Genomic DNA, 20,005 nt, shown 5'->3' with positions numbered 1-20,005 from the left:
TTTCATCGTTGTTTACAAAGGTATATCTTACCAAATTGTTGAAACCTTAAGAGAAAAGATTTCTTTAAATCTAGAAAAAGAAAACATTAGAACATCCGCCTCAGTTCATGTAGTCCCATGTAACTAGTATTTGTTCTTGATCTTTTGTTAGCAGTTTTACGAAGCCATCAGTCTCTCCATTAGAGTTCTGTAATTTCTTACCCAGTTCAATTTTATGTCTGAAAGTTTATCAGAAACTATATTCTAGAGTAAGTGTCAGAGTCCTTTCCATGAATCTTTTTGATATCAAAGTTCATTTACTTAATTAAATTCATTCCAATCTTAGCCAGCTTGACGATGCACGAAACTCTTTTCTCAGGATTCCTCCTCCACAAATCTTCCATAACTTTCTTTTTTACATTCAGAATTTGTCATTTTTTTCTTTCCCATAATCAATTTTACTTTAGGACAGATTTACTTTCTTAACAGAAATATGTCCATTTTTTATACCTTCTTTTACTGAAAACATACATTTTCTCATAGCATAAATTTTTTAATGTGGCACAAGATATGTTTACTAATAGACCCAAACATCTTTTAGTTTTTCTATAGTAAGCAAAAAGTAGATAAACCTGTTTAGTAATTAATGTCTAATATTTTAACTTATTTGGAAATTATCTAGATACTCAATAATTTCTATCATTTAACTTAATTTAGCAAAACTCTGTTTCAAGTTACCAAAAGATTTTGGGGGCCGGCCGGGTGGCGCAAGTGGTTAAGTGCGCGCGCTCCGCTGCGGCGGCCCGGGGTTCGCTGGTTCGGATCCCGGGCGCGCACCGAAGTACTGCTTGGTAAGCCATGCTGTGGCGGTGTCCCATATAAAGTGGAGGAAGATGGGCATGGATGTTAGCCCAGGGCCGTCTTCCTCAGCAAAAAAAGAGGAGGATTGGCGGATGTTAGCTCAGGGCTGATCTCCTCACAAAAAAAAAAAAAAAAAAAGATTTTGAAGTTATTTTTAAGTTAACACATAGTTAAAAAGTTCACCTAAAAACCTTTTATTTGACTTACATCTGTTAAGTTTATTTGTTCCCAATACTTACCTTTAGATTACCTACAAAAACTTCTTGAGACATTAGACAAAATCAGCCATCAGTTTTTTTTGCTGCCAACTTTCGTAACAGAGAGAACCTGAATTTGTATGACTTTCAGTAAACCTAGGTAGAACAGAAGATTTATTTTTAATGCTGATAACTCTAAAGATATGCCTATTTTAATTTAACCAACAAACTTAAATTAGCTTTAATACCAAATATTTTCCTAGATCATGTGATTTTGAAATTCATTTGGGTTCGTTATGTTTTTGAGAGTGTACTCAATTTATATAGTGCTTGTTTGTTTTTAAGCCAATTAAAGAGAGCTCTCTTATAAATTAGTCTTGATAATACCATCTGGATGTAGAAAAATATCACATATTTATAACATACCTGTGTAGACACATGCATCAATACACAGATGCAAACAGAGATCTTACAGCCTCGTTTTAAAATTTTCCTTCGAGTTTTGGGCAACGGTGCTTCTGTAGCGGTCTGCATCTCCAAAAGCTGCTTTCCTCCCTCTTTTTTTTTTCCTTCAGTGTTAGGAATCAAGGATGATCTACATAATAGTTCCCAGAGAGGTTACAAGCTTTTTGAGATAAACAGGGGGGGTTAGTTGCTTATCAAGGACTGACATACCTATCCAATTACATTATCCTTCATTTGTTTCTTTCTCTCAGGGTATATAGCTTTATTTTAGCTTAGGGGGGAAAGTCTAAAGAAAATTCCTGCCAGGCTCTGACTGTTAGCTTCCAATTTGGCCAAGTTTCTGATCATAAGTTACTAAATCCTTTCAGATACCTTGTCAGGTTTCAGCCAGGCAAACAGTAAATATTTCTGGCAATATTGAACAACTCCACTAATTTTAATTTTAGTTTCCCCTTGACTGTTTAAGGGAATAACATAGCAGGTTACCAGAAAATCTCTCAGTCTTGTTAACTCTGGGAGGGGCCCATATGGGGTGCTTCTTCAAAGGTAGTAGATATGGGGGTGTCTGTAAAGCCATTAACTTAATGGACTTTTGTATAGTCTTTTAGGTACCTCTCATATCTTAACTTTTCATTAGCTTTTTGCAATGAAACTTTCAATAAGGCTATTTTGGAATTTTGAAGCCTTTGCTTTTAAGGGTATTTCTTAAATGATCTTATCTAATTGATACATTCTTTCTCATAGTCAATGTAATTCCCCCTGAGGGCTGGTAGCAGTTTGGTAAGACCCTAGCTGCAAATGGAGTTTAACTCCCATTTCTGCCCAGCCATATCTGGCTGCAAATGGGGTGTAACCCACATTTCTATCTGACCATATTTTGGGGCCCTCAACCTGACGGTTACCAAGCCAAGCTCTCAGGACACAAAACAAGCTTAGTAAGATTTTGCTGTTCTTTGTAAATATTTACAGTTTCTGGACTGTAGCTTTTAAGCAGGTGTGCTGGAACGTGGCCTGCTTGATTCTTTAGAAGTTAAAGATTACATTCAATTTGTCTGGTCTGCGGTTCTCAAATCTAGTGGGCAAAAAGACAAGTTTTGGAAGTTCAAAGGAGCCCCAAAGTGGCCACTGTAATTTTAAATCATCTTTTGTATTATCGGTCCACTGAGACAGAAATTTATAAGAAGAAAGACTGTAGATCTTAAATATAAACCCAGCTGAATTTCTGAGGGAGGAACTTCTCAATTCCCATGTTAAAGCACGGCCTGACAAAGAGATACCAGTTGCAAGCCCCAGATTGTTACCTGCTTCTGACCTACTGACCACTGCTATTTGGACAAATGACATTAAAGACAGAATTTGAGTACTCACCAGATCGGGAATAAACGCTTCCAGACGGCAACAGCTATGAGCTGCCATGACCCAGCTCAAACAGAGAAACCCTTCCAGATGGCGATAGCCGTGAGCCAGCTTGGAGACAATTGTCTCCTGGTTAGTCCACCCCAGATTGGGCTATTGCTGCAGAATCCCAAAGAAAGGCAATGACCTCAACCAAAAGGGAGGGAGGTCAGAATCTGAGAGGACCCACAGTTAGAGGAGCCAATGGAGCTGTCCATGGAAACAGTGAGCACACAGTGGGACTTGTGTTGGTACAACACCCATTTCCAGGGGACGCCAGGCTGCGGAAGATGAGAGCGCTTCAGGCCCCGCTTTCTGACAGCATATGTCAACCTACAAAAACAGAAACCAGTTTAAGAGGCAAGCATTTATTTGGGGTCAAAGAATTGCAATTCGGGGAGCACACATTCAGATAGAAACCCAAATAGTGTCCCACTAGAGAATAAAAGTCAGGGGCTTTTAAAGGCAAAGAAGGGAGGTTGTATTAAAAAGAATTTTCATTGGAATTGGAGGCAGAGAGCTAGTTTTGGCTAAACATTGATTGTTGATTCTGTCTTCAGCAAGTCCATAATCATCAGTGTTTATGATCAGGATGTCTGTTCTGCTGCTGATTTCTCAAACAATTGCCTGTAAAACAATTGCTGTTTTGGCCCAGTCCGTGGTTCAAGACAACAAGGCAGTTACTCTGGAAAGGCATCTCCGACACCATTTTAAAATGGCTCCACTAAAGTCAATTTTGACATAAAAGTGGTGAGAAAAATAGTTTCTTTCTGTAAGGAGTTTTTTAATCTAGCTGGAGAGAAGTAAATTACTTAAACTAATAAACAGTTGATTAAGTTTTGAATCCTCTGTTATTGAGTACAGTGGGAGTTTAGAGAGTTGAGAAATCCCAGTGTAGTTGGAGAAAACTTTATGAAAGCGGTAGACTTTAAAATGGCCCCAGAGAATAAGTGGATAAATGAAAAAAAGGAAGAATGCCATTCCAAGTGTCTGTCTGAGTTTGTTGGGGAAGTGAGATGGGGAAGATTGGAGAAAGAGCACAACTTGAACCAGCTCATTCTTTGCATTGAGATAGTACTTGCAAGATTCATGATTTGAACATATGTTGAATAGTTTAGGGTGGATAGGTAGAGCAAATCTTGATTATAGAGGATCTTGAAAGTAAGGTAGAAGGGTGATATGAGCAGGGGACTAATGTGATAGAAAAAGTTTTAAAAATAGAAAAATTGTCAAAACATGTGAACTTACAGTGCATGAAAAGAGAAATATAGATACTCAATGAACAAAAATTGTTCTATCTCTAATACTAAAGAAAAGTAAATTAAAACAATAGAATGACATTTTATTTATTAAACTGTCAGGTTTTTAAAAAATGTCCTTCAGTTGGATTAGTTAGGTTAATTAATGCTTAACTATAGCAACAGACTCTGATATCTTAGTGGCTTAACATAACAAAGCTTTATTTCTTGCTCATTTCACAGTTTGATATGGGTCAAGTGGCTTTCCTTAGTGGCTCTCCTCCGATGGTGACTCAGGGATCTGGGTTGCTTCTGTCTTGCCACTTCATAGTTTTAGAGTTTTTTGCTTTCAGTCTCGCAGGTGGTAGGAGGAAGAAAGAATCCATACCTGTTCTTAAGTGCCTGGTACTGGAAATGACAAATTACTTCCATTTACATTCCCTTTGGCAAGACCTAGTCTCATGGCTTCAACCAAACTGTAAGGCAGAATGGGAAATGTAGGGGAACAAATAGAAACTTGGTGAGTAATAACCCTTTCTTTCACACCGTAATTGGCGAACTGTCGGGAAATGGATGCTCTCTGTATTGCTGGTGGGAGGATAAATGATCATCCTTCTAGTAGACAGTAATTTAAAATGGTAAGATATTCGTGTTCTGATGCAGCAATTTCATGTTAAAAAATTCTTTCTAAGGAAATAATCATCGATGTATGCAAAGATAGCTGCAAGAATAGCTGTTATAGCATTGAGTATGATAATGAAAAATTGGAATCAACTTAAATGTGTAACAAAAGAGAATTGGTTAAATAAATTATGGTCTTTCTGTATTGGGGGATGATATTTGGCTATTAATGATCATGTAGAAAAATGTCTAATGATGTGGGACATTAGACTTTTCCTGATATAAATGTAAAAAATCAGATTACAAAAAAAAATATGATATCCCATTTTTGTAAGCATGTTTATTCATGCATAGACAAAAGACTGGAAGAGGTTTCTGGTTTTTGCAAAATAGCAGACTAGATAAATATAAAAAACTCCTGCTACAAAATGTGTATTGCACTCTCAAGAAAGAAAAGTAAATCCTCATTAAAATAAAAAAGTGGGATGGGGGCAGGGGAGGTTGGGGATTGAAAAACATCTGATGAGCAGTCTGATGCTTCAGGCTCTTAAAGTGTTTGCCAGTCTTAGTAACTTGAATTTTAGTGTCCACGGAGACAAGAGAAGAAGCCTTGGACCTGTGAATATCAGAATTGAGATACCAGATAAGAGTATAGATCTTCAAAGGGCTGAATTTTTACTAAAGGAGTAGATAGACTTGAAAAAATCTGCCTGTGCGCACACAGAGATGTTTCTCTTAGCATGCATCCTGGATTGGTTGGGGAAGGGAATGTCTGCTGAGAATTCATGACCATGAGTTTCCCTTCATATAGGTTTTGTGTTCAAATTTACGGTACCTGTGGGGTCTGGGAGAATCTCTACATTGAGAATTGACATAAAAAGTGGTCTAAGGCTGATAATATGACAAAAGTATCTAGAAAACACAAACTGTTCTAGAGGGACATATCCTCAACCCAGACCACATAGATTTCCCAGAAATAAAGCACTACCAAAAATGAACTCAATACAGAATTATAAAGTTTGTGAGGAAACAATCCACCATTCCTCTCTGAGCAAGAATCAGCAGATAGCACAGACTAAACACATGAAGAGAAGGAATAGAGAACATGAGAAAGAATAAGTGCTATCATTAAAAAAATGCAAGTAGAAAAATGAGCCAGTCGAACTTCTGGAAGTGTAAAATAGTCATTGAAATTAAAACCCGTTGGGTGGGATAAAAAGCAGCTTAAACACAGAAGAGAGAATTAATGAACTAGATCAGGAGTTGGCAGCCTGTGGCTTGTAGGGTAAATCTGGGCTGTGGCTTGTTTTTGTACAGCTTGCATAGTAAGAATGGTTTTTAATTTTTAAAGAGTTGTATTAAAAAAGACAAAAGAAAATATTCTGCATAGACTGTATGTGGCTCCCAAAGCCTAGAATATTTACTCTCTAGCTCTTTACTGAAAAAATTTCCTGACTCCTAAACTGGATAGATCTGAGGGAATTTCTAGAAGGTAGCACAAAGGACAAAGAGAGAAAATATAAAAAATATAAAAGAGAGGTTTAAAGACATGGAGAATGGAATGAGGAGGTCTGACATACGTCTAGTCATCTAATAGGAGTTTAAGAAGGAGAGAATGAGGGACAGTCAATATTCAAAGAAATAATGGCTGAGAATTTTCTAGGTTAGTGAAAGACATTAATCTTAAGAATTGGAAAGTTCAGTGAGTATTGAGCATTCCTAAAATTCCACGTGTAGATATATGCGGAAGTCCAAAGATGAAAAGATCTTAAATACAACCAGAATGAAAAGTCAGATTATCCACATGATACGACAATTAGATTGATGTTTCTCTTCTTAACAGCAACGATGGAATCCAGAGGATTCTTCATTGTTGGTGGAAAAGAATTGTTAACCTAGAATTATATATCCAGCTAGATCATTATTCAAGATTTAGGGTGAAATAAAGTGTTTTCACATAAAAACAGAGTTTACCACCAAGAGACTCTTACTGAAGAAACTACTTAAGGAAAAAGGAAACAACCAGAGGAAGGAATGAAATACAAAAAGAAATGGAATTCTGAGTAAGGAAATTGGAAAATATGTGGGTGAATCTAAATAAGCATGAATTCTATTAATAATAATAAGGGAAAATATTGAGAGCATAAAAACAAGGTGGAGCTAAAATATCCATCAATAATGACATAAAAGTCAAGAGATAAGTCATCAGAGATAAAGATCTTTTATTAATTGAGAAGAGGGAGGAAATATCAGAGATAATGTTAAACTTGTGACTTACGTCAAGAATGCATGTTACATGTTACGGATAACCACTGAAGAAGATAAATTGAATATGTGACTTCCAGACTGGTACAGGGTTAAAAAAAAAAAATGGAATAAAAAACTTGATCAGCTGCACAGAAGTCAGGAAAGAGGTGAGGAGCATAGAAAAAAAAAAAAGATAAAAAGCACAAAATAAGATTGTTAGAAGTAAATCTTAATGTATAACAATAAGTGTAAGTGGATCAAATGCTATAGTTTAAAGAAAAAGATTGCTATATTGGATTTTTATTAAAAAAATCATGTTCTTAAATATTTATAAGAGGTACATAAAACACAAGGATATGGAATGTTTGCTAGAAAAAGAATGGAAAAAGTTAAAGTAGGCAAATATTAACTAAGAGCTGAGTGGCTGAAAAGGTGGAAGCAACCAAGTGTCCATCAGCAGATGAATGGATAAACAAAATGGTGGTATGTACATACAATGGAATATTATTCGGCCATAAAAAGGAATGAAGTTCTGCTACCTGCTACAACATAGATGGACCTTGAAACATTATAAATCAGCCAGTCACATAAGGACAAGTATTGTATGATTCTACTTATATGAATATCTAGAGACAGAAAGTAAATTAGAGGTTACCAGAGGCTGGAGGGAGAGGGAAATGGAGAGTTACTGCTTACTGGTTAGAGTTTCTGTTTGGGATGATGAAAAAGTTTTGGAAATAGTGATGATGGTTGTACAACATAGTGAATGTAATTAATGCTGCTGAGTTGTATTCCTAAAAGTGGTTAAGATGGCAAGTTTTATGTTATATGTATTTTACCACAATAAAATTTTTTTAAAAAGCTGAGTGACTGATATTAATATTAACCAGAGTAAACTTTAAGGCAAAAAGTATTTGTAGAGATAGTGAAGTTCTCTACATAATTATATTCACTATGCCTGACAGAAAAAATATACCATCTCTTGGGACAATTTTATTTACTCCAGTGTCTATGGTTCTTTTAAACACAATATCTAGCACACAATAAAAAGTTATAAGATTGCGAAGAAGCAGATAAATATGACCCATGATCAAGAGCAAAAAAATAATAAATAGAATCAAATCCAGAGGTCGCCCAGATGTTGGAATTAGCAGATAAGGAATTTAATTCTTATAAATATGCTAAAGAAAATGGAGGAAAAGATGGAAAAAATGAATAGGTGGAGAATTTCAGTAGAGAGATGGAACCTCTTAAAAAGGCCTAATGGCCGTTCTAGAACTGAAAAATATAATGCCTGAAATTAAGAATTTATTGGATGGAATTAACAGTAGACTAGATATAGCAAAAGAATGGTTTGGTGAACTCAAAGATAGGTCCATTGAAATTATTCAAACTGAAGCACTATTAGATGAAATAAAAAATATTAATTTAGAGTAATACACAGGATAAATTGATGGGGAATGTGAGATTAGGCATTATGATTTGTTATGGTCCAGTACTAGGGTGAAGGCAGTAGAATAAAAGGAAGGGATACATATAAATATTATTGTAAATTATTATTATTATTATAAATATATTACCATAATTATTATTATTATAAAAAAGAATGGATACAGTTTGGTACAAGATCTGATGTGGATGTTTAAGCAGTTAGAGGAATTAAAAATAACTCTAAGACTTGTAGCCAGTAGCCTGCTGTATGCCAGATGCTGTGCAGGGTATTTTTTATTCAGTATCTCTAATTTTTGTAACAATCCTGAACATGAGTGTTGTTACCTTTATACCGATGAAAAAAAGCGTGGCTCAGAATGGTTAAGTGACCATCTAATAGCTTATAAAGCTGGGATTTGATCCAGATCTAGCTGTACTGTCCTGTATATCACACTGTTTCTAGCTTGTAAGACTGGACGAATGTAGTATCATGGGCAGAAGTGACAGTTATTAGAAAGAGGAAGTATTTGGAATCCTGAAGTGACCATGATATACCCTATGAGAGGTAATCCTCTGGGAGTTGGAAATACTGATCTACTAGTGCAAAGCAGAAAGGCTAGGGTTGGACTAGTAGCTTTGGGGGTTAAAGCCATTTTAGTGGATGGATTCATTACCAGATTATGTTGAAAACCTTGGGGAGCATTTTCTATGAGGTAGGAGGAAGACTGGGTACCAGCAAAGTAGAAAGGGAGAATAAGTCAGGGAAATAGGTGGAATACCAGAAAGCATGGTTTCATGGGAAATCAAGGGAAAAGCTGAGAATTTGTAGAATGAGGAAGTGATCAGTGATATAATTAGTTTAATTAACAGATATTTATAGAGCACTTACAGTGTGCCAGACACTTTGCTGAGTACTGGTGATATAGCAGTGATCCAAGAAAGGTTCCTATCCTCAAGGATCAGGTTTTGTCGGGGAAGGTAAGTAATAAATAAATAAATGAAAAAATACTATGAAGGAAATCAATAGGTCAGTGCCAGGAAGTGTCAGGGGGTAAGAAAGGCTACTTTAAATGGGACTATCATGAAAGTTAAGATCTGAAAGATGAGAAAGAGCCACGTGGAGAAAAGCCTGGGGAAGAGCATTTGAGACTAAAAGAACAGCAAGTGTAAAGGTTCTGAGGCAGTAAAGAGCTTGGTGTAGTTGAGGAGTTGAAAGGAGGCCGGTGTAGCTAAAGTGGAGTGAGCAAAAACAGTGACGGCAAATGAGATTAGAAAGCTGGTGAGGAGCTAGTTATGAAGCACCTGGCAGTACAATGGGAAGCCATTGAAAATTTTTAAGGAGGGGAGAGACATGGTCTAATTCATGTTTTAAAAAGATGATTCTGGGGCCAGCCCAGTGGCACAAGCGGTTAAGTGCGTGCGCTCCGCTTCGGCGGCCCGGGGTTCGCAGGTTCGGATCCCGGGCACGCACTGATGCACTGCTTGGTAAGCCATGCTGTGGCAGCGTCCCATATAAAGTAGAGGAAGATGGGCACGGATGTTAGCTCAGGGCCACTCTTCTTCAAGAAAAAATGGGAGGATCGGCACCGGATGTTAGCTCAGGGCTAGTCCTCCTCACACACACACAAAAAAGATGATTCTGGTTGCTGTGTGTAGAATGCATTGTAGGGGCAGGCTGACAAATTAGGCATTCAATCCTGTGGCAGATGACTGAGAATTAATAAGGCAGGTATATTGTATTTGGAGTAAAAATCTCTGGAGATTGCTCCTTGTGAATGTTTGAGTGGCATTTATTTCTAGATCCTGGTACCTTCATTGTCATTTTCCAGAGAATGACAGAAGAGATTCTGAGGGTTTTCTTTTTTGTGTGTGTGCTTGAAATAATTTAATTAGCTGTTTAGGAAAGAAAGTTCATGATGTTGGACATTGGTGACACTTTTGCTTTCTTCCAGTAAAAGAGATGGAACTTGATGGGGATACGTTTTTCTGAATCATTGTTGAATTATTAGTTTCCATGAGAATATTTGTTTCTGTTCCCAACTCTGTTCACATATAAGTTGGTAGCACTAGCAATATTAGATTAAGTATAGTCAGTCTCCAGGTGACTTTTTAAAAACATTTGTTTAGCCTCTGTGTCATATATTTTTGAGTTTTTAATAAGAAAAGTTTCAAACATATATAAAAACAAAGAACATAGTATAATAAACGCTCATGTATCCCCATCATTCAGTGTCAACAACAGTTAGCTCATGGCTAATCTTCTTTCATCTATACCTCCAAATACTGCTCACCACTCTCATTCTGTTTATTTTTAAGCAAATTCCAAATAAGTTGTTTCCTCTTTAAATATCTACATTTTAGTGTTTTGGTTGATTCTGTCTTAGAGCACATAAATAGGTAACCATATATCTGGATGGTTTTCCTTCGCCAGTACCTTCGAGTTTATGTCTGTTGTCCCAGTGTGTTTATTAATAGTACCTCTTTTCACTTAAAAGAGTGTCTGTGTTTGGACATTAAATTCTGTTGTCACCTTATAGACATAAGGGAAGCCTTTTCCTAGTGGACAGTAAATAATTTCTTTAATAGCACCTTCAGTTTTGAATATTTTTCTAATAGCGCGTCACTTTTCTGTTTTCTATCAGGAGAGCAAGCCATGGAGTTCACTATTTCAAGAATTGTATACTGAAGTATAAAGCTGCGTGAGTCAGAGAAAGGAAGGATCCTGAAACATATGGTAAGGAGGGAATGAATCAGCTGGATTGCCTTGATTATGCCTTCCTTTTTTTGCTCCACTCAATTCTTTCTTTGTTATGATTCAATCGTAAGTACAGAGAATATTCTTTTGAAAACAAAAAGAGAGATTTTAACATTTGAGTTAATAGGATAATGCTTTAGAAATATTAACCTACAGTCTTTGGGATGTTTGGTCAGCTGTTAATTATCAAAGTTTAGATCATCCAAATTTAGGCTTTTCCATGATTGATATTTTTTGCTTTTTGTTGTCCTTAGCTCTTGCTCTACTTACTCAAGCTTTTTCAGGACACTGTCGTCAACTTTTTATTTTATTTAAAGGGAGAGAAGACTCTATCAAACCTTTAACAATTGTATCTCTTTGACAAAAGTAGAAGCTAGAGACAGTGAATGAGCATCTGTGAAGTACTACTTATTTTGTACTGCCTTGTAGTAGTACCCTTGCTGTTTATTTATATCTTATCTCTTTGGCTAAAGGACATTCCATGAGGTCAAGGATTATTTTACATTCTACATTCTCCCACTTAGCATGTCTTAGGCATGTTAAGAGTATGGTAAATACTTTTTGAAGGAAATGAATGAAAGAAATTGAGAGTACTCTTTGGCACAGAATATTATGAATTCAATTCTGAATATGTTGGGTTTTAGGTGGAAGCCAAGTGAAGAGCTTTTGTAGTCTGTCATAGTGAAGTGTGGTAAGAGAACAGGACTGGGAATGTTGTTTCAAGATTTATTAGCCTAAAGTACCCTCACATCCTCTATCCTTTATTTTCATAGCAACAAAATTTATTGTTATCTCCATGCACTTATCTCCGTTTTGGGAGATTAGGAATCTGAGGCGTAAGGTCTGATAGCAAATCTGTCTTCAAAGGATAAGAAATAATGCCCCTCATTTCTAAGTATAGTGTTCTTTCTAAGAGACCAAGTTACTATTTATATTTTAAGAAGGAGCACATGATGTCTGCTAACAGAAGATAAATGAGAAGCAAACTGGGAAATACATTTTGTCTCTGGATTACTGCCTCTACTACTGGGTAAAAATCAAAAGAGTTCTCTTCAACTCTTTTCAACACTGAATATAACAAATTGAGCTTCTCACAGATTCTTTTTTTTTTTAAGTAGTTCAAAAGGAGACTTTCATGTTAGGAATGAACATAGCTATTAAGGCTGGAGAGGAAGGTGTTTCTCTTCCTCTAAAGATGATGCCTAAATCTGGAATAAAAATAGTTGCAAACATCTTTGCCCTCTGTTAAATGTAGTTGATCATCATTTTGTAGGGTTCTAATGCTGCTCTATATCCAGTTAAATAGGAAGAAGGTGTGTGTGTGTGTGTGTAAAAACTGAAGCTGTTTTTGGACACTTATCCATTTCTTATTAAGCACAAGTCAAATATCCATACCAGACAAAACCTACATAGGACTTAAAATGTTCTGTGAGACACACATCAATGTTCCAACCATTGTTCCATCTTATAAGATTTAAGCATTTTCTAGAAATGTACTGGGGGAGGGCAGGGTTGTTAAACATAATCTCTTCAAGACTGACATGGTTCTCTTTCTTTTGCAGACCTGATTGTTGGCAATGACATCGTTAAGAGGCTGGCATTCATTTCTGTTCTAACCAGCTACTTTATAACTGTGGATAGTAACTATGCATATTTGTTGGTCAGCAAAACCAAGGAACAAGAGCTATGGCAGTTGAAAAAGTCTGTCTAATTCCAGGGTATTTTTCCTGGGTTTCATCATCAGGGACCTCCTCCCTTTCATCTCATCAGCAATGTGGTACCTTCTACTGTTTGATAAAGATTAAAGACATGTTCTTTGGTCAACAACCAGAACTTAAAATCTGCTGGAATAGGGTCAGAGACCATTTCAATTACAGCTGAGGAAAATGAAATTTCCATTCTATTTGGTGCCTTGTGCAGGGAGCACACTAACTGTTACGGAAACGTGTGAGTGAAAAGAGATTGAGTTTTGTCTAACAGAAACTCATGGTTATGGCGAGTGACCCAACGTGATCAGAGGGGGCAAGAACCACAGAGGAACTCATGACGGGCTATACCATGTTGCGCAATGGGGGAGTGGGGAATGGAGGTCAAACCTGTATGTTACGATGGTCCAACCGTATCCGACTCACATGGCTCAGTTTTACGCTCTTCATCATTCTGGTTTTCTTCCCCCTCATTGCTCACTATTATCTCACCACTCTGGATGAGGCCGATGAGGCAGGCAAGCGGATTTTTGGCCCACGGGCTGGTAATGAGCTATGCGAAGTAAAGCATGTGCTGGATCTTTGCCGAATTCGAGAGTCTGTAAGTGAAGAGCTCTTGCAACTGGAAGCCAAGCGGCAAGAGCTGAACAGTGAAATTGCCAAGCTGAATCTGAAGATTGAAGCCTGTAAGAAGAGTATTGAGAATGCCAAGCAGGACCTGCTTCAGCTTAAGAATGTCATTAGCCAGACTGAGCATTCTTACAAAGAGCTGATGGCCCAAAATCAGCCCAAACTTTCTCTGCCCATCCGATTGCTCCCAGAGAAGGATGATGCTGGCCTTCCTCCCCCAAAGGTCATATGGGGTTGCCGGCTGCACAATTGTTTTGATTATTCTCGTTGCCCTCTCACCTCTGGTTTTCCAGTCTATGTTTATGACAGTGACCAGTTTGTCTTTGGCAGCTACCTGGATCCCTTGGTCAAGCAAGCTTTTCAGGCTACAGCACGAGCCAATGTTTATGTTACAGAAAATGCGGACATTGCCTGCCTTTATGTGATATTAGTGGGAGAAATGCAGGAGCCAGTAGTGCTGCGGCCTGCTGAACTTGAGAAGCAGTTGTATTCTCTACCACATTGGCGGACAGATGGACACAACCACGTTATCATCAATCTGTCACGGAAGTCAGATACACAGAATTTACTATATAATGTCAGCACAGGCCGTGCCATGGTGGCCCAGTCCACTTTCTATTCTGCCCAGTACAGACCTGGCTTTGACTTGGTAGTATCGCCACTAGTCCATGCCATGTCAGAGCCCAACTTCATGGAAATCCCACCACAGGTGCCAGTTAAGCGGAAATATCTCTTCACCTTCCAGGGTGAGAAGATTGAGTCACTGAGATCCAGCCTTCAGGAGGCCCGCTCCTTTGAAGAAGAAATGGAGGGTGACCCTCCAGCTGACTATGACGATCGTATCATTGCCACCCTAAAGGCTGTACAGGATAGCAAGCTAGATCAGGTCCTGGTAGAATTTACCTGCAAAAACCAGCCTAAACCCAGTCTGCCTACTGAGTGGGCACTGTGTGGGGAGCGGGAAGACCGCTTAGAATTACTGAAGCTTTCCACCTTTGCCCTCATTATCACTCCTGGGGACCCTCACTTGGTTATTTCGTCTGGGTGTGCAACACGGCTCTTTGAAGCCCTGGAAGTCGGTGCTGTCCCAGTTGTGCTGGGGGAGCAAGTACAGCTTCCTTACCAGGACATGCTGCAGTGGAATGAGGCAGCCCTGGTGGTGCCCAAGCCACGTGTTACAGAGGTTCACTTCCTGTTACGAAGTCTCTCGGATAGTGACCTACTGGCTATGAGGCGGCAAGGCCGCTTTCTCTGGGAGACTTACTTCTCGACTGCTGACAGTATTTTTAATACCGTGCTGGCTATGGTTAGGACTCGCATACAGATCCCAGCTGCACCCATCCGGGAAGAGGCAGCAGCTGAGATCCCCCATCGGTCAGGCAAGGCGGCTGGAACTGATCCCAACATGGCTGACAACGGGGACCTGGACCTGGGGCCGGTAGAAACGGAGCCACCTTATGCCTCACCAAAATACCTCCGCAACTTTACTTTGACTGTCACTGACTTTTACCGCAGCTGGAACTCGGCTCCAGGGCCTTTCCATCTTTTCCCCCACACACCCTTTGACCCTGTGTTGCCCTCAGAGGCCAAATTCTTGGGCTCAGGGACTGGATTTCGGCCTATTGGTGGTGGATCTGGGGGTTCTGGCAAGGAGTTTCAGGCAGCACTTGGAGGCAATGTTCCACGAGAGCAGTTCACGGTAGTGATGTTGACTTATGAGCGGGAGGAAGTGCTTATGAACTCTTTAGAGAGATTGAATGGCCTCCCTTACCTGAATAAGGTAGTGGTGGTGTGGAATTCTCCCAAGCTACCATCAGAGGACCTTCTGTGGCCTGACATTGGCGTCCCCATCATGGTAATAGAAAAATGAGTTTCATTGCATGAGATACTATTACACTCTTAATCTCTTTTCCATATGTATATATGTATGTGTTTGTATATATGGATGTATATATATACACACACATACTTTTTTTTTAACCTATACAGAATCTTTCCCTATGAAATTTCTGCTTGTTTCTTTTTCAGTTCTCTCAAGCCTTGCCAGTTCCCTCTCTTCTACTCACTTCCTAAATCTTCTAAGACTCTCCAAAACTGAAAGTGACAGTCGCCCCAGAAAGTTTACATAACCCCTTTAGTGACCCCATAGACTTCTTCTGTCTTATAATAAAGATGTTGATGATGAGAATTATGATGAAAAACTAACATTTAAGAAGCACTTACAATCTAAGCACTATAATTTAGCATTTATAGAACTTATATCATTATTATGATTTCTTTTTATATCTGTGGAAACTGAGGCTTAGAGAGGTTAATTATTTTGCCCAAGGTCATGATTAGTAATGGAGGAGCTGAGCTGTAGTATGTCTGATTCCAGAAGCTGCAGTTTTAATCACCTCCCAAAGGATTTAGGAAGACCTATGTCATTCATTTACCAGGATATCATAGAAGTCTTTTGGAACACTGAAGTCAGGGTTTGATATTTGGGAGTTGGAGATCCTGAACCTTTTTTATAGTCTCTTGCAGGTTCTTATTCTTCATTCCATCTGTTATGGTTAGGATGCTGTATTTTGCAGGAAAAATAATAGCCAATTATGCAGGATGGGGCTTTAGTACTGAATACTTTGTCTATCCACTTTCTGATGTAAATTTGACAATCTGTGAGATTACCCATTTCTCTTAAATGTGAGGCCTTAGAGCAAGTCTTAAGCAAACTGCCAGCCACTTAAACCTGCAGCATAGGTACTTTACAGAAAAAGGTAGCAAAGAAGGGCAAGGTCTGATGGGCCATGCATTGCTTAAGAAAATTAGCGTATTTTTTAGGAAGAATTTGGAAGGGGAATGTTTGGGCTAGACCAGTTTTTTAAAAAAAATTACTTCATTGAGGAACTAATTCATGCAAAATATTTTCTACGCAGCAGCACGGCATAATAGAAAATTATGAGTTTGGGGGTGATACAGACCTGGGAATAAATAATCACTTTGTGAACTTTGATAAGTTACTTAACTTCTTTGACTTCAGGATTAAAGAGGAATCTAAGATAATACAAGTAAGGAATCTAGAAAGTTGCCCAATAATTGATTCCTACTTATCCCTTCATGTCAAAGGAGATGGAAGGCAGTATGGATATTCTGCCTGTGTTATGAACAGCTTTCACTTACTTCACTGATAAAGGCTTCTTGTATCCTCTACATAATTTCCCTTTGTGTCATAGCTGTTCCTACTTACTTTCCCCTGTACAAATCTTTGTTTTAAATTTTCTTTCTTACTACTGTTGCTACTTGCTTACTACTGCTGCTAATCTTTTATTGTGTTTCATTTAATTGAATTTGTAATCTGAGGCTATTCAAAGACTATAGGGTTCCAAAAACTTTTGATCCCTGAATTTATCTTGTATACTAAGTAAAGTGTTGTAAAGGGAGAGGTTTCTTTCCCTTCTTCTAAGACTTCTTCCTAAGTAAATTTCACTTTTTTTCTTTCTCAATTACTTTTTGAATGTTATTGAAGTTAAAAAAAAAAAAGCATTTGTTCTGTGAAAGGTAGATGCTGCTCAAGTAGAATAATGAAGCAGCCTTTGTTTTCCATTTTTCCTGAGTTTTCTTTGAATTTGGTAGGGATGTAGAGAAGCTGATGCCACCCTTATTAACAATGACTGAAATTCATCAGAGAAATTACCAGAACTAATCTTTTCTTTTAACTCTGGTGGGAAATAAGTAGTCCTGTTTGATTACTGGGCAGCTCATTGCAGTAATACAATGCCTTGTTGGAAATTGCCGGAAACTTTCCAAATAGGAGGCCATTCTGAATAGCTTGCTCATATTAGTGATACAAGTTTTTTCTAGTTCTTCTGAAAAAGAGGAAACAGTTTCAAGTTGAAGAATTTTACTCCATTCTCTAATATTTTGACTATGCTTTCTATTTAAGAGAGACAGGTTTTTTGGGCAGCAGTTGAATTGCTGATCTATTGGGCGTAGAGCCGGCGCTTCCCCGGGTATCAGGGTTAAGAGAGGCTGGCAGCTGTCTCCCCTGTGGAAAAATGACGCTATTATGAGACATCTCAGAGTAGTTTCTCCACCTAGGATGCAGACTTACCCTATCCATTACATTATAGTTAAAACGTCTTTATAAAATTAGCAGCAAGGTGAGGGTGGTTCCCAGGCAGTCTCTCAGATACCAGTCCTTCAGGGAAAATGAATTAAGCATATTGGCTAAATGAATCAACCCAGGAACCTACATGCCATTTCAGAAAATGCTGGGCAATTTGTGCTTCTCTTATGCTCAGGATCCCATCTAAGCCATAGGCATAAATGCTAGATATCTGTGGGCTATGAAATCTGTTGAGCCCTAAGTGTTTAAGTATAGAGGGATTCTTTTCAAAAAGGGGAAACTACGTCGGATCTGGCTTAGAGTAAATGTGATCTTCACTGCCACCATTCTTGGACACTTCTGCCCCAAATGCTTTATGTAAAGAATATCAGTTCAAATCGGCAGGGCCTGGGCAAGGTGACAGGACTCCACCCAGAGAGATGGAATAAATGCTATCAGTTGAACTAGATCTCTCATCTGAATGGTGTGGGACTCTGAACAGAGGTGGTGATGGTGGGCAACTCCTCTCTCTCTGTCTCTTGCCTGCTTTATAAACAGTTGAATCAGGTTCCTTAGCTCCTGGAGTGTAACAACAGAGAATATCTAATGGGAGTCAAATGTACAGAAGTATTGTGCCAAGGGATTTGAAGTCTAGTCTTTTGAAAACCTCTCCAATACAGTGGGGACCACCACTTTCATGCGTTTTCAAGATGTTCCACTGCTTGCAGGCCTCCATTGTTTCTGATGATATGTCAATAGTTTTTCAAATTTTTGTTTCCCTGTATGTAATGTGTTGTTTTCCTCTGGCTGCTTTCAAGATTTTTTTCTTTATATTTGGTTTTCAGCAGTTCAACTGTGATGTGCCTTGGCTTGGTTTTCTTTGATTTGTAGTCTGATTAGGGTTCACTAAGCTCCTTGAATCTATCAGGTTGTTTTTCATCATATTCTGGGAAGTTTTTATTCATTATTCAGATATTTTTTATGTCCCATTTTTTTCCCTCCTCTGCTGTGGGAACTCCATTATATGTATATTAGATGTTTTGATATTGTCCCACAGTTCTCAGTGGCTCTGTTCATTTTTCCTAATATTTTTTTCTCTTCTTCAGTTTTCATAATTTTGTGTGTGTGTGTGTGAGGAAGATCAGCCCTGAGCTAACATCTGCCAGTCCTCCTCTTTTTTTTTTGCTGAGGAAGACTGGCCCTGGGCTAACATCCTTGCCCATCTTCCTCCACTTTATATGGGACACTGCCACAGCATGGCCTGACAAGTGGTACGTCGGTGCACACCCAGGATCCGAACCGGTGAACCCCGGGCCGCCGCAGCAGAGCATGCGCGCTTAACCACTTGTGCCACCAGGCCGGCCCCTTGATAGTTTTTTTGATCTATCAAGTTCACTGACTTTTGCGTCTACTGTTAAGCTTATCCAGTCAATTTTAAATTTCAGATATTTTATTTTCCAGTTCCTGAATTTCCATGTTTTTTAAAATAATAGTTTCTGTTTCTCTGCTGAGATTTCCTGTCTCTTTTTTTTTCCACTCTGAGTATACTTTACTTCATTGAGCATATGAAGTATGCTAGCTACTTTAGCATAGCTACTTTATGATAGCTACTTTAACATTTTTGTCTGCTAATTTCAACATATGGGTCATTTTGGGATTTGATTGATTTTCTTTTTTCTTGAGGACTGGGTCATGTGTTTCTGGTTCTTGGTGCCTCAAACAATTTTGTGTTAAACCCTACACATTGTGAATGTTATGTTATGAAGACTGGATTTTGTTCTATTTCTCTGAAAAGTGTTGATATTTTAATTTTAGCAGGCAATTAATCTGGTTGGACTCAAACTGTAAGCTCTGTCTCTTGAGTGGCAACTCAAATGTGAGTTCAGTCCTTGTAATATTTAGCTGGTCTGCTTACAAACAGTACCAGCTATGCCTGGTTTAGGGGTGGGCCAGAGGCTAGGCAGTTTATACACAGAACTTGGAGCTCCCCCTAACTATCTCTCTTTTTTCTGGAATCTTCTTTCTTTCCGGGGTCTGTGGTTGCCCCAGACTCTTTCCTCTTATTCTTCAGGCCGGAAAGACTTGGGCAGTGTGTGCAAGTTTAAGCTATATTGCATGGTACTGACTCTGGCCTACTCTCAGAATAAAAGTAACAGTGATTCTCCCCTTGTTGGTAATTCATTTCTAAATATCAGCTCCCCTCCGTAATTTGTTCTGCCTTCAGGGAATTGCTTTTTTGGTATTTTTGTCTGGAGTTTATAGTTACCATCTGCAGGAGGATTGGGTCTGGTAGGAGCTTATTCAGCCATCCTGGAGGCAGAAACCTCCAAGTGATCTCTTTTTGATACATAGTCCCACCTAAACTTTTGGTTTGAGTTATTACTTTGTTCTGA

The 20,005-nt window shown here is 38.5% G+C and overlaps 1 protein-coding gene across 2 annotated transcripts in view; it reads left to right on the top strand.

Annotated features, from left to right (window-relative positions):
* EXTL3 (exostosin like glycosyltransferase 3) overlaps positions 1 to 20,005 on the top strand; it is a 129,000-nt gene that overhangs the window by 72,048 nt on the left and 36,947 nt on the right. For both annotated transcript variants that reach the window (XM_058550430.1, XM_058550429.1), the window contains exons 2-3: positions 11,077 to 11,168; positions 12,752 to 15,380. In XM_058550430.1, the coding sequence (XP_058406413.1) occupies positions 13,233 to 15,380 (2,148 nt within the window). In that variant the 5' untranslated portion in view covers positions 11,077 to 11,168; positions 12,752 to 13,232. The remainder of the gene's footprint in view (positions 1 to 11,076; positions 11,169 to 12,751; positions 15,381 to 20,005) is intronic.

Source organism: Diceros bicornis, chromosome 11, assembly GCF_020826845.1.
Source record: "Diceros bicornis minor isolate mBicDic1 chromosome 11, mDicBic1.mat.cur, whole genome shotgun sequence".
Classification (NCBI taxonomy): Eukaryota; Metazoa; Chordata; class Mammalia; order Perissodactyla; family Rhinocerotidae; genus Diceros; species Diceros bicornis.
The sequence above is the reverse complement of the archived record's forward strand: the minus strand, read 5'-3'. Positions and strand labels throughout refer to the sequence as shown.